The sequence below is a fragment of the Falco biarmicus genome, chromosome 1 (genome assembly GCF_023638135.1).
Source record: "Falco biarmicus isolate bFalBia1 chromosome 1, bFalBia1.pri, whole genome shotgun sequence".
Classification (NCBI taxonomy): Eukaryota; Metazoa; Chordata; class Aves; order Falconiformes; family Falconidae; genus Falco; species Falco biarmicus.
Window position 1 is genome coordinate 37,909,041 of NC_079288.1, and position 15,371 is coordinate 37,924,411.

At 39.5% G+C, this 15,371-nt stretch overlaps 1 protein-coding gene and 1 long non-coding RNA gene across 2 annotated transcripts in view; one reads left to right on the forward strand and one right to left on the reverse strand.

Moving 5' to 3' along the window:
* Nucleotides 1-791: 791 nt before the first annotated feature.
* On the forward strand, nucleotides 792-11,369 carry LOC130142136 (uncharacterized). Its single transcript, XR_008819307.1, has 3 exons — nucleotides 792-1,462; nucleotides 8,459-10,130; nucleotides 10,221-11,369. It is a non-coding gene; the product is annotated as an uncharacterized LOC130142136 (long non-coding RNA).
* RSPH14 (radial spoke head 14 homolog) overlaps nucleotides 4,394-15,371 on the reverse strand; it is a 94,917-nt gene continuing 83,939 nt past the window's right edge. Inside the window, exons 4-6 of the mRNA XM_056323579.1 lie at nucleotides 9,876-10,101; nucleotides 8,453-8,586; nucleotides 4,394-7,498 (exon numbers count right to left, since the gene is read on the reverse strand). Of these exons, the coding sequence (XP_056179554.1) occupies nucleotides 7,257-7,498; nucleotides 8,453-8,586; nucleotides 9,876-10,101 (602 nt within the window). The 3' untranslated portion in view covers nucleotides 4,394-7,256. The remainder of the gene's footprint in view (nucleotides 7,499-8,452; nucleotides 8,587-9,875; nucleotides 10,102-15,371) is intronic.

Sequence of the window (15,371 nt, forward strand, 5' to 3'; positions counted from 1 at the left end):
GACATCCCAGCTTATTCTCTCAAGTAGGATACAGGGTTACAGCTTATTTTAGTGGACTTTAGTTAGAGATACTTAATTACTTCAAATTAACTGCACAAAATAAAATACAATAAAATTTAAAAATTCACCTAGTAGTACTGTAAGGCAATTATAACACTGATCCATAAAGAGCACACACTAAACAAGTCGGAACTTCCATTTAAGGATAACTACGTAATTTCAGGCCAAGTCCTGACAAAGGGTAACCATGCTTCATTTATGTTTTCATTTTTCTGTGTCACCCCATAACAAATGTATCCAAGTTTCTCGCATCATCATATTGATGGTCACAAGAACACTGTTCTTAGAACTCAGAATTTGGTTTTATGCTTATTTGTTATTGAAAAAGCTTATGCACTGAAATTCTGGGGCAGGAAAGGTCTGTGGCTTAATTTGGAGTACTTCTGCAGCAACCAGGGTTTGGTTTTAACCAAAATGTCAGCCCATGGTGAATTAGGATATAGCACAAGGCTGAATTCTTCAGGTGCAAGTGGCCATTGTGATCAGAGTACCATCAGCAGCTGTGACTGCCAATTGGCTCAACTGCTCAGATCACTTTCTTAATTGCCCAAATTAGGAATGTTTATATGAAGTAAAAGCTGACACAAAGATGAGGAGTAAAGTAGAATGATAAATACATGCATCACCAATGGTGACTGGCATTTGGCAGAAAAGCTACAGAGCCTTAGTTATTGTCTTTGGAGACCACTTGAATTCACTGGTTTGAAGCCTTGAGCTGGAGAGTTTAAAGGTGATGTTCCTGGGGCCAGACTGTCACACTGTGCAGACAAGGGTTGTTCACAAGCCGTGGGGTCACAGCAAAGCTCTTCTAAGGGAGGCTGCCAGGTTTTTAAAATTTATGTAATGCTCCTGTGTCCTAGCTGCAGGTGTCTGTGTCCTACACCTGTGGTGTTACTATGTGGTAGCGAGAAAGCGAGGGAAGAGAGCAGTGATTAGGGAGAGCTTCCCTTCTGTTTGACTTAAACTACAGTATCACTGATTTAACCACAGAGGGCGACACATCATTGAGAAAGATAAGAAATGTAAAACCACCCCGTTTTTTACTTAATGATTCATGGTATTTTTTCACGGAGTGTGCATCGCAGGTCTATGCTAGAGAGCTAGATGGAGTGAACGCACACTCCCTCCGATCTCTGCTAGCTGTTCTGATGACAGACAGTATAACGAGTGCCTCAGGTGATTACCCTTCTTATTAACAAAATAGGTTGCTTTTTTTTTTGTCCTGCCCGAGGAACACTCAGTCTTGTTACCTATCACGGGAAGCTGTGAAAAGGAATTCCCCTGGAGCTCTTGTGTCCACCCTCTCCTCACCTGGCAGCGCTGAAGGCTAGAGCAGCTCTGCCTGCCTGTACCAGCAGCTCCTCTACTTTTCTTAAGGTACCTGGAAGAACTTCAAGCTGAGGTAAGCATGAGCCATTCTTACTCTGTGCAGCATTTTTATTTATGGTATCAGGGCCTATGACTTCAACAACTTTGCTTGTATTCAAAGTATCTAAACAAATTCTCAGAACGGTCTTCGTTCATTGAAATTGCAAATTTTGTCCTGTTAAGAATAGCTCCGGCGCTTGAACTTTTCAGCCTGTTAGTTTTGTGTGTAGCCACAGAAAAGATATTCTGCTTTTCTGGTTTAATATAATTAGCCAAATTTGACTTTCCCAGAATCTTTATTTTGTTCTTAGACAAATCTCTCACTTCTATGCATTTTTAATATGATTATTATTTTAAAAATAGAAAACGTAGTGGTGGGAAGCAAAAATACTCTCTGCTTTGGAACATGAAGAGACAGAATTAAAAGCTGCCACTTTCTAGAGCATGACAGGATGGTTTCCAACTCGTGAACTTCTGAAAGCAAATGGGGACAGGGAAGTGAGTTTGTAGTTGTAAGAACAAAGAGCTGTAATAGTCTTAATCTTCTGGAAGCAGTTAGAAAAAACTAATGTAAACCTTTGTGCATTCAAAATGAGCTCTGTCTGGGTGGGACACAGGGTTTATATGAGGAGGTCTTGTTTCCCATGAATGCAGCTCTCTTGTCTTCTGATATCGTGGAGAACTGTTAGGCAGCTGATTTGAAAACTTGGTCTGTGCAGAGTGTAACTGCATTAATTTCAGCATTGACCTAGGACCACGTTAATTATGTCATTGTTGGCTTCAAGCTAAAAAGATAAATCATTTTTCATTGATGTCAAAAATCTAATGGTGCTAATGTCATTGTAGCACAGAGCGCTGTGGAGCACATAGTGCTAAAACCAGAGACTTGCTGTACACACAGCATTTCTTTTGAAACAATGAGATTAATTATAGTGTATGAAGAGTGCCAGATCCTGACATGTTAATTTAAGTATTTGTAATGTGTATGAAGCAATTCAAAAGGATTTTTAGCGTTTCTGTGACCAAGTCTGTGGCAGCTTTATTATGGAGTATACTTGACTGAAAGCTAAGTCAGTCCAAGGGGAAGCATTCATCACCTGTGTTTCTTTGATCCAGCTAATTGTTTTACTGATACCTAGAGTGCTAATTAATTTCCTAGCCTCACAAATCAGGAGCCGTTGTGTCTCATTCCAAAGTGGGAAGTTAGCTACAGCTAGCCAAGGCTCTCCCCATATGCGTTAACATTTCAGTACTTCCCCTGGTCCTTAGCTGCATGTTGAATGAACGTTCAATACCAAGACAATGGCAGAGCCCTCGAGCGTGTCTCTAGGATGAAATCTGTGGCATGGGTCAGAAAACATGTCCTAATTTGAGGAAGGAGAGAATGCCCAAAGAAAACCATCAATACTGCAGGTTCCCATTTAGCATCATGTAGCATCAGCATTGTCATCTTGTTGGTGAAGTTCATGGGAAGCATGACCTGAACTGCTCCTGCCCTTGGACTTGCTAGGACAGGTGACCTTTTCTTTTCATCAGAATGTCAGTACAAGAAGACTTTAAGGATGCATTTTTTTGTTTTGTGCACGGTCTTAAGGGCAACACTGTACTCAGCAGTTAACTAGTAACTGACAGAAGTCAAAATACTGCTAAGGCCAAAGGATATCTTGGCTGAACTCCAGCCTGATCTATAAATCACTGTTACTGTAACTTCAGTACATCTTGTTCTCCTTTGTTTCAAGACTTGGTGTACCTCAGAAGAAAATCCTTAATCATAAGGATTTATGAAAATTAATTAAATGATTATTTGCTAAATTACAGAATCAAAGGCAGTTTGAGTAAGAGTACTGAGAATTCCCAACATAAAAATCCAGGCTTGTGCTGTATATTCTCTACTCAATTCTTTTTAATCTACAATTTCTGTTTGTGCTGCTGGGTTGGTTTTTGTCTCTCCTCCATGTATTTTGGGCCAACTTGGATATTTCCTTTTTTTTGCCACCAGTTTCTCTATTTGTGAAAACTTTTTCAAGGACTTATTCTTGATTCCTTTGATTTCCCAACTACTATTTCAGAGCTGTAATCTCCCATCTTACAGTCACTGTTTTAATAGCGGAATTCAGAAATACACTGAAACATACCCTAAAAAATTACTAGACAACTCAGTAACAACATTGGTAGATCATGTTGATATCTACACGCTGGTTTTATGCCTTGTTAATAAATATATGGGTGGCCTATAGTATAAGCCTTATAGAATTATATTACTTTCTTTTTGTTATTTTGCAGGAAAAAACATACCCTGTTTTATTAGAAGACACAACAAAAAAGGAAGTGTGTCTTCATTTTCCTGGAGGAAAAAAACCCCACATCAAGTTAGGGATTTTACCTATTGACTGATTTAAATTATATTTGAGAGCTCAAAGGTCTTTATGAAGAATGTGAAGGGTCATTTCAGGTGTCGGATTGTGGCTGAGAAACTCATTTTAGGAAGGAGATTTAGGAATCAACATATTACTGTGGAAGCTATTACGTGTTGTGTTTTAATATACCCTGAAAAATGATTTTGTAGAATAAAACCTTAGATCTTAATTCAGGTTCCGTATGGTCAGGATTACAGAGGAGATAGTGTGATATTTCTCTGTGATATCAGGTAGATCTGTGCACCTTCCCTTGTCAAACGTCGCGTGCTTGTGCTGTGCACTCCTGCACTGGCCTCCTGCAGTGTAACCCAGTATGAGGCACCAAATGTTTGGACACCAAGATAATACAGCTCTGGAAATGCCACAGATTACAAAAGAGCGTTCTGCAACAAATAGGATTATTTCTGCACTAGCTCGTGATCTCTGTAGCATCCTTTGCTTCACACAGGCTGTGTAACCCTGACACCGTGGTGATACGTTGTGCTGTGCTCCTGCAAATGTTTATCATCTGCAGTCCTTCCAGTAAATTGCAGCAAACTGCACCACGCCAGAGCATATGAATTTGAATTATAATATCTGCAACCTTTTCATCAGTAAATGCAGCTTTATAAGTAAAAAAATAATTAATAATGGTTCATGGCTGTTCTATATGCAGTCTTTGCATTCCAATGTTTATATAGGCAATACCTGGTCAATATAGCCCAATGGAATTACTGTTGCGATTGAAATGCCTTGTCAGATATAATAATGCCAAAGACTTGCTGAGAGAAAAGCTGACATGTAGAAGCGGTACCACTCTCACCTGTACTTCAGAGTTCAATTAAGACTTTGGTCCATTTTTATATTGTGCATGTACGTAAGACAAGAACATTGATACCATATAGAGCCTTATTTGGAAACAGTTTATATTGTCTTTAAAGCAATGATCAGGCAGATGCTCAGAATGCAGTGCTTAAGGTCCAAGTCAGCTAGATTTTTTCTAGTCAGAGCAGGTCAGTCTGAATGATCTTATTTCCATCTCTAAACAAGCCAATTATTTTGCAAACTCCTTGAATTGTGATACCTGAATTACCTGGAAAGGCTGTGACAGAAGTTTGGAACTGAGCTAAATGATCATTGTTACTGCATTTTCCCACAGAAGTTTTGCACGTGCCGATGAGCCTACCGTTCTCTGTGGTTCCCTCGCCCTTCCTGAACATTCAGCATGTTATCAAGCTGCTTGGTGCTCTCTTCTTGGGATGCACTCTGGCATCAACGCTATGTATGCGTGCCTTATGTATGTAAAGTGTGCTTAAAAGGCAGAGTTCCTCCAAGGTCCTGCCCAGGTGGGATTAATCCAAGTGACTCAATACTTCAAATCCTATCTTTACAGGAGAGGAAATTCGCCTTTTGGTTAGGTTATGGAAGAGAAATATTTTATCCTTGATCACTCCTACAGGACAAGTTTACCCTTTGTATAAGGGTAGGTTTGCAGTGTGACAGTGGGTTTCCACAATAGAAATGCAGCCCTGACAAATAACCCCTTCATACAGATGATGCAGCTTCTTTGTAGCTACAGCTTGGTAACTTCTAGATAGAAAAATACCACGTGAGAGCCAAGTCTGAGTGAAAACAAATAGGACTCTCTGTGAAGCTGAGCCAGCTGCACTATCACGCCTTTCTTGGTCACTGAGAATGGCCAGGAGTTGTCCTGCTAGCTTGCTTTTATTTCTTTGCCTGGGCCTTCTGCTTATGTCTCTTAAATTGCACATTTGCAACTGCAGGCAGAGAAATTTGCAACATCTCTGTAGTGACCTGCCTTGACTACACCATGAGTAAAACACTGCTGAACTTCCCGTCACTTCAACTGCCCATCAGCTCTAAACACAGCAACTACCTTCTTTCTTTCAGGCAATTTATATCTCATTGGATAGGTTGGCTTCTACGAACAGCTTGAACTGTCTCTGTTATTCTCAATTCTATGAAGTAAAAGTTTCTTTTTAAAAAAAACAAAAACTGTTGAGCTTTTTAAAGAAAAAAATGCAAACCACCACATTTTTCCAAAATAGGGAATTGGCATTTTCAGTTCTCTGTTCTCTCCTCATCTCTTTGTTTAGACAGCTGTTAATCATAGAATACGCGAGGCTGGAAAGGGACCTCTGGGAGACTGCCTTGTCCAACTCCTGTTGGACAGGACTGTAACATTAGGGTCAGCTTTCCTCTCGCCCCCTCATTCTCCCCCAAAAGTGAGCTACAATGGCAAAACTCTTCAGTTCTGGCACAACACTTCCACTTCTGTTATATTTGTTAGTTTTTGTACTCAAAGGATAAATTACAGCTGTACAACACTACAAAATACCAAGTACTAGCACAAACACAGAGGCACTTTTGTTCCGTACCATAACCAATTTCAGAGAGGGGTCAGATCCCTCTTCTCTTAGAGGCAGCAGGGTTGGTCCCTAGCAGAGCCTTACCAAGGGCTTCCCTGGTAAAGTCTTTCTGACTTATTTTCCTTTTACCCTAAGCTTGGACAACTGCACATGGCAGCCCTGAGCCTGGATCCAAGCACACAGAAGGAGAAAAACCTGCTTGTTGAGATCCTCACCAGCTTAATACTACAGGAGCCATCACGGCAGCTAAGGCCGAGGGTGAGGCTGCTGACACATACAGCAGCAGCGGTGCTCGGAAGGGGCTGCCGAGTAAAGCGAGCGCCGGTACTAAAACTTACTTTGAGAAATCATTAGCTGGGGATATTGGAGTATCACATGGATAAATCTCGTCACAGGGACAGGGTTAGGCTGGGGTGCTCTTAGCCCAGGGCAGCAGGGTCCCTCTTCACTAGATTCGCTGCTGGCAAGTCTGGTCAGCAACTCCGTATGTTAGAAGGGTGCTGCTAAGTACTTGGTTGTATTTTAGGCTGGGAAAAGCTCATAATTTTCTTGGGGAAACCCTTCTATGACATCGCTGTTGCTTTTTCTGTGATGATGCTCTAAATGGTTCTAATCCCATGTTCGACTAATGTTTGCAGCAAAACTCAGCATAGACAAGACTGCTGAAGAGGTTAATTATGAACCTTTCTTTCTAATATAATTATTAATTAATGTTTGACAGGCTAAGGTTTAAAAAAAGGAAAAGAAGAGAACGTGATGAAGAAAACAAAAAGCATTGGTTTCTTGTATCACAGGAAAATCTTGGTAACTCAGAAAATAACTCCTAGTGGAAAATTCTAGACTTCCTAACTTCTCTTTTTCCCCATTATTCTGCTCGTGACCTGTAGTATAGATGTGAAACCGTTGACAAATGACTTCTCAGAAGGAACTGATCCAGAGTAACCGAGGAAGAGAGTTGTTTTTGAAGGTCTCATATAATCATGCAACTTTTCCAGCCAGACAACAACAGAGGGCAATAGATCTCTACGAAACGTCACTGTCTTCAGAAAGGTTTCCATTTGATGACACTGATGGCAATTTTGGCAGCTCTTTTTACTGCCTCACAGGGATCATTCAGACACTGCTGAAATGTATCTGTATGATCTAGCAGTGTCTTGCGGCCCTCTGGTAGCTCAGCCAGCATGGTGAGGGTTTTGATTGCACTCAGACGGGCTTTGCTGGTTTCCTCAGCAACCAACTTCAGTAAAGGTGGAATGGCTTCAGCACCTAGGGCTGAGAATCTCCCTGTAGAGAAATAAACTGTCTTTGAGATGTGTTATTACATATAATCAACGTGCTTTTGAACTGCTGCTTTCTATTCCCTGCCCAGCTACAGCTCTGAGCGCCCCAGAGGGTGCAGTGCAAAGAGGTAGGATATGCTTTTCTTTTGAAGACCAAGGCTTGCTGCCAGCTATTTATTTTTAAGAAAATAGATCTTTTTAGTTAACTTTATCTGCCTTACACATTATTATTTAATTTGCAACAAATTATCTAAGATACATGAGGTACCAAATTATAAGATAAACTGGGTTTTTTGAATGTGGGAATTTAGATGCCCTTAAGAACATCCTCGATTCTATTATTTTTAAAGACACTTCAAACACTGAGATCCAGGCCTGTGTTGTCTTTAGAAGTCAGGGGGACAGTTGCAGAGGAGGACTGAAACACAACTGCTGTTATTAAGAGTTTTTAACGTCTAGTCATTCATCACACTGAAAATTTAGCAGTTAGTGTTTTCAGTGTCATGTAAGTTACTTGGGAGAGCGACAGACCTTATTAATACACATTCTTTTCCCAGTGAGAAGTGAGAGAGAAACTGCCTCTAACCTCAAAAAGAGTTCCCAGAAGTCAGTGTGCCCCTGTTGAGGACTGGTCATTCAGAGTGTGTGTATTTCTGTGTGGTCTGGACGTGAATGGGAAATGTTTCCCTCTGGAGGGAAATGATGCAGGCGGGGTAGATGAATAACTTGTTGACCTACTTCAGGTGAGTGATGTGAAATATACTGTCTCCCCCTTGACACTGTCAGGGAGCAACAGTAGTGGCTTGAGACAGTTATAAAGAAATGTCCCCATCTTACAGTTTCTTGAAGAGCTTTAACACTATCAGAAACTGAGGATTTGTGGGGGCAAAAGTTTTGTTACCGCATTGCCTTAGAACAGGATTTTCAGAAAGTATCCTAACCTAACTGCCTCTCTTACCCGCAGGTTTAACAGTAGCGAACATCAGTGCTCCTGTTGCACTAGCTTGGACTTCAGGATCTGTATCTTCCAGCAGGCTCACCAGCACAGGAATAATCTCTTCGCATACCACGCTTTTTCCCTCTGGATGAGTACTGTGCAGAAAAGATGGCTAAGTTGCTTTCATGTGTCTGCTAACCATGCAGCTACCCACAGCTTCTCCCCATGCCTGGACGCCTGCAGCCTTCCTTCATTTCATGACAACAGTGCTGACACAGTCCTCTCTGTTCTCTTTGGAGTCACAATGTTCTGACTGTTAGACAGATGGCAAGCACCACTGTCCAGCCACAAAGGAAAGAAAGGGGATGTCTGTTTGTGCCTCGTGTCTATTAAATCTCCTTGCTGGTACAATGCTGATGATATCATATTAACCTATGTGTGAAGACTTAACAACTTTTTTTAGGTGATGTTTGGATTTTTTTTTACTTTCTGTGGTATACTGGAGATTGATGGGCAGCAGCATGTAACAGGATGTAGGATTAAGTGTGCTGGTGGTCTGTTGAACCCTATACAGATTTTAAAACCTGCTAAATTAGGGGTCTGCAATTAGTTCTTCTCCCAGGTCAATTTTCTCTCTTTCTAGCCTCTCTAACAAGGGGAGTATTTAACATGGCCCAGCCTACTGCAGGGACCTAGAATGTAGCTGATGTCCGTACTCTAATTGCATTTCTGCTTTCTTTCTATGACTTATGTTATCTATACTCTCCTTCTTTTCCCATATGACCTCGCTTTATTATAGGACATGAGGAAATGTTTTGTGCTAATAGGTATGTAAACTGCATGATCTGCAGACCTTCTTGAACTAGACATCTGTTGAGCACTGTTATTACATTTTGTGATTGCAGGACAGTGGACTTAAGCTGTTCCTTTCATCCAGTGTTTGATACACAAATTTAATATAAAGATTGCTTTTTCTGATTCATCACTGACGTATGCAGCAGCCTGTGTCAGAAAACTATTTCTGTCCTCAATCACACTGAAAATTTCCCAGGACCTTTTAATTTTTTGAGAGGCAGCAGTTGGCCAAAAAAATGAGGGAGCTTCTCCCTACCTGCAATAGTGGTCATAATCTTGTTTTTGCACGATTTCTTATGCAATAATTTTTTCTCAGCAGTGCTGTACCAGGAACAAATCCTGATTTCACTGCCAATACCAGAGACAAATAGAAGGAATGACATTTCCTGATCAACATCTTCTTGAGTGGTTTATAGCAGTTACAATTTTTAGAAGTCTTCTACCTATGTGTGTGTTCAGGCTGATATTGCTTTACATGTGAAATGTGACAGCTTCAATGTGTAGTGGAACAGAACTGTAAACTAATGACATTGATTTACTCCTGAAATGAGTATTTTCTTGGGCTTAAGTATTATAGACAGATCTCTACCTAATTTCTGACAGGACGCAAGCTGCTTTGCTTCTGATGGCTGCTGATGAGTGTGTGAGCTTTTCCTTCAGGATAGTGATGGCACTAGTTGCCAGAGCTTCAGAAGCCTCCACATGCAGACAGTTGGAGAGTGTATCAAGGATTAGCTCCTGGATTTCATCAGACTCAGTCTTCAGTTTGAATACAAGTAAGGGAATCAAACCGGCATGTAGTATGCCAACAGCCCCTACAGGAGGAGACAGAGAAGGAACATGGGTGAGATGCGAGTGCATTTACTATTTCTACCTGTACTTTGAATTTCTTAATATGACCAAAATACATATGGTAACTCATTTCCTCATACAGATGCAGGATTGAGAGATGGAAACTACTACAACATTACTCTGTTCATAAATGCTATCTTAGCATTGCTTCCTTGGGAAGCTTCCCCAACAGTCCTCTAAAGACATCATCCCAGGTAATAACCGAAATGGCGATTGCTCCGATGTTCCCAGTTTTCCCCACTATAATATTTCTCCCAAAATTATCCTTGCTAAAAAAATATAGGAAATATATCTAAAAGTCACTTTATATCCAGTCTTTCTAACTGTTCTCAACATGAACAGATGCTAAGAGAGGCTGACATGTGAGCCTTTAGAGTTAATACTTTGATTCTCCACTGTGCTTTCTGTGAAGGAAATAAAGATTTTGCAAACTGTCTGCGCACATTTCTTTGTAGTAGTTCTGTCATGGGGAAAACTTGAATTTTGAGCTTTCCAGCAGTCATTATTCTTGCACTATCTCCTAAAGGAAATAGAATCAAAGGTAGAAAGATCGTCATTTGCCCTGCAAGTGATGTCTTTGCTATGAGCAAGTGTTTGATTTGTACCATTTCTTACACTTTACTAAGTTAATACTGAAACAGCAATGCCATGGGAAAGCAGAAAGCAGAACGTACTGTCCACGAGTAACTATGTGAAAACAAAATTATCCAGCTGTCTTGTTGCTAAGACTGATTCTTTGGTTGCTAAGAGAAATGTGGCTCCTTTCAAAGTGATTCATATATATGCTTAGATAAGGAAGTTTTGTGGATAAGAGTCATCAAGGTATTTTCAAATGAATCTCCACAGGGATAAAAGGACAAGTGGGAAAGAGATTTTAATGGCCCTTGGTAGCGCACAGGAGAAATCCCTCAACTTGACAACCAGATCAAAACCATGATTCTAATCTAGAGGTTATTGTGTTGTACATATTTCTGAGTTTTTTTCGTGAGGCTGACATGGAGTAACTTCTTATGTTACTAACTTATTAGGATCCACTTTACTAATGCAAATGCAAAGAAACGCTTATGGGTGATGTTATTACAGCTTTTATTACCTGTACTACATTTGGAGGTCAGTTGCTGTGAGAATTCAAATAAATAATAAGGAAAAACAGATTGAGACAATTCACCCTTGAAGGCTAACAGCATTTTAAAAGCAAAGATTTCTCCTTGTGCCAGAAAGGCGAAGCAGGAAAAGAGGGGAAAAAAAAGTTACCTTTGAAGCTGTGGCTTCTTAGTAAAGAAAAAACAACAGCCCAACCATACAAATATGTCCTTTGGAGGAACAAAAAGCTTGCTATAGCTTTCTATCTCTCTCATGCTGGTAGATGTATTTTTTTCCTTCTGAACAGATTTTCATTACTACTTTTTGTACTTGCTTTCAAATACTTAATAGCCATTTTTTAACCCATCATCTTCACTTCCATTTTTAGTTTCCAGCAACTCCCTCTTTTTCAGGATTTCCTTGCTAACTTACTGCTTGATCGCTTTATTATCTTATTGCCAGTAAGTACTATAAGCATTCAGGTTTCCTTTCTTTGTGTCTGTGTCTTTCACTTATCTTCTAATATGTTCAACCAATGTATTCAACTAGACAGGACTGCTTTCATTGGCCCTTGAGTTTATTCCTTCCAGTTAATGTTTATTGAATTTCTTTGACTCAGTCATCCCTCATTCATTGCGTTTGCACTTCGTGTCTTCCTTTGGTGCTAGCCTTTACAATTGCGCTGCAGTCCTGAGTGCAAAATACACAACACAGCCACTTTGTGTCTTTCTGTTTCATAAGCTGGCAAGATAATGTACAGAGCATTGTCTAGGATAGCTTTTATTTTGTGGAGTCATTAAGTAGCATTTATTCTATGGTTAGAAAAACCTGTGTAGTGGGTGCTTATTTTGTATTAACATCTCAGGATGTTTTAATTTTTTTTTTAAATATGTTTTATTTTACCAGGCCAGGTCTCTGTTAGCAGGAGCTTTCTTATCTACTGATTTTGTCAAGCTGTCCTATCTGAAAAGCTATCGTGCTAATAAAGGGAGCTTCCCAGATATAAATATAGAAACAAAGATTAATTGTTTGACCTTGTCAAAAGTCTCAATGTGGTGAAGAGAAAGAGGGTGGAGAGGAAAGGCCATCAAACAACAACAAAACGGGACTACCTAACCTTGAGACTGAAATTTCCAGGTGGAAATTCGTCATGGTTTTCCCAAGGGAACCAAAGGGTGAAAGGTCTAGGGAGGTAAAAGGGAGGAGACAGAATCAGTGGGAAGTTGTTTGAGAGTTACTTGTAAACTGGAGCAGTCTCAGATCCTTGCATCTTACTTGAGCCAGCAATAGGAGGGAAGGTAAGCTGGTGTTTCTAGTAGTCCTATACTGAAAAATACAGCAGCATACTTTGGATCTAGACTTTTCATTAAAATACTGCCCTTTCAAAGGTGATTTATGTACTTCAGAGAGTGTTCTAGACCCTGGGCATAGTGCAGTAGTAGGAAAAATGTTTTCAAAATGCAAATAGTTGCATTTGCAGCTGCATAGTTAATATCATTATTGATCTGTTTTTCTGAGAACTTGTAATCTTCCCTTGGGCTGCTTTATATCTCAGCACTCATCTCTTCCTTCTCATAACCCTCTGGCCACTCTCATCCTCCCTTTCCTGACTCTTTCTCAAATAGGCCCAAAGAGGAGTTGTCATTTATTCTATTCTCTCAGTATGGCTGCAGGGCATTTTGTAAATTTTGTAGCAGACAAAAGGAGTCATTTATAGTACATAACAGTGGTGGTTTGTTTTGGTTTTCAATTACATAAATCAATTAAATCACATTACAATTCCTTTTCCTTACAGATGTCGGTTTCCAACTCAAAGCCATTTGAATGTTTGTTTTGGTATGGAGCATGTGCCTCAAGCATGGCCACGAAGTGAGGTACAGTGTAGTATAACATAGTAAAATAATATGTAAACACAGATTCTATATAATATGAATGTTTTGTTAACACCTCAGATGTCTCTCTGTGAAGTTCACACAACTATTTGAGATGCTTAGTAACAGCATATCTATTTAGGAAGGGGCACACAAGGAAAAGAGGAGCAGACGCAGACACAATCAGAGGGAAAAATGCTGCCTAGCATCATGGTGTCCTACCAACACATCCAGTACAGAGCAGCTGTGAAATCCCAGCGTGGGAGCTCACTAACTGTGAATAGCCAAATGATCCTGACAAAATTTCTAGACCTAGCAGCTTTCTTGCTAGCACTGCAATAGATTAGCACCATTTCAGAGGTAACAAAGTGTTTATCAAACTGATGAGTGCTAGCATCTATTATATGCATTTAAAAATGCAGTGCTCGTATAAGGTTTCCTTTCTGAGTTGACAAGATGACTGCAGAAGATCCTTCCCCGGCACACATTCCTTAGTAACTCCTTGCTCACTACTGTTTAAATTGGGGAAAAAAAAATTTGTTCTTTAGACTCACTGAGAAGGTTTCTGAGTCACCAATCACAAGAGCACAATTTGAGAACCCCGTAGCAGCTAATTTAACATTAAGATTCAGCATTTTGAATCTCAGTGCTTCCAGCATTAAGGCTGTGTCAGAGAGTAGATTAAATATACTGCTATAAAACTGGGCTGAAATTTCTTTCTGGTAAGTTTGGGGCAGGACGTAGACCACGTTAAATGGTCTATACCCTGTCAGCTTTATCAAGTCCTCTAACTGAAGAGGAAAATTCTGCTGACATCTTTGAAAGACAGAATATTTTTTTCTTCTTTGCAACAATACACCTCCGTCTTTCAATGATAATTTAACAGGAATAAACGGTAGTGTCCCAAAGGATGTCTATGCTAGAGACAAAGAGCATCTCTTATCTTAAAGGACTGAGAGGTGGAAAGTCTCTGTTTAAAGGAACTGAAGAGCTACTGGGATATTAAAAGAATTCAGGAAAACACTGCAAACACTGGTATCAGACTAGAAATCTTAAACAACTCTATTTCAAACCATTTCAAATCTGTGCATAAATGCTAAATGCATTTATCTTATGATAACCCTAGGGATTTACCAGGTATAAAATCACAACCTCAAGAGTGGTGTCTGTCATATCCTCACTAAAAATACAGTAGCTATAAACTTTATAAAAGCATTATGGGATCTGCTTTTGAAGCCACTGAGAATTTTTCCAGTACTGAGGATTTTGGGATGTTATCTGAATGAAAGACATAACAGAAATTAAGGTTATGAAAATATTAAAAGTCAGCAGTACACTGGAGAAACACACAATGTGGCTGCCTCTGGGGATCCTTTAAAAATCAAAAATGTTTCCAGCATTAACAAGGAACAGGAAAGATTGTTTTAATAAACAAGATGTTCCTAATCCTCAGTAAAGACTGAGACTCCTACATATCTTGATTTTGTTTATAGAAACTTCGCTTTAGCATGTGTGCCATTGTAATATCAAAGCCCCTCTGAAAATAATTAACTAGAGAAACTGCATCTGATATATCTGCATTAGCTTCTCTAGTATAATTTAGAAACCCAAGAAACAGATTAATTTAAAAAAAACCCCAATGTCATTTTGGTAGTAAATAAGACTGCCTGTGACCCTCTGCTTGAAAGCAATGGGTCTATCTGTCTAAATCATTTATGCCCTATGAAAAGAGTAGTATTTAAAAAACTTAAATATTCTGGGCTGCAGAATATCTTTTATCATAGCATCTCTAGCAACTCTGGGGATGAATTAGAGTAGACCTGTGTTTCACATAGAGTCAGTTTCCAACATGAAAAATAAATTTTGGGTTCTGTTTTTGTACAAGAATTATCTGCAGTGTAAGATCAATAATTGACCAAGACAAGTACCTTAGTTCTCATTGATGTCAGTGTCAGATCCTTTAGTGTAAAATCACCAAAAACATTATAGTGGAAATAATGGAATATGCTCTTTGTTGTAGTAGTGCGTAATCTATGAACTGTGGATTGATGGTCGTTCATATGGCATCGGAAGATAGTCTCCAAAATGAAAGCAATTTTTCCTTCTTTTAATGTATGAATACAGTTTTATTATCATATACAAGAAAGGAAACAATCAAAATGAAGGTGAAATAGAAGTAATGTTAGCTTATAAATTTTTTCTTGGCTGTAATTGTTGATAGTCTGCTTGCACATTGAAGTATAAGCACTGATATCTTTTGCAATGTTTTTATTTTGCCC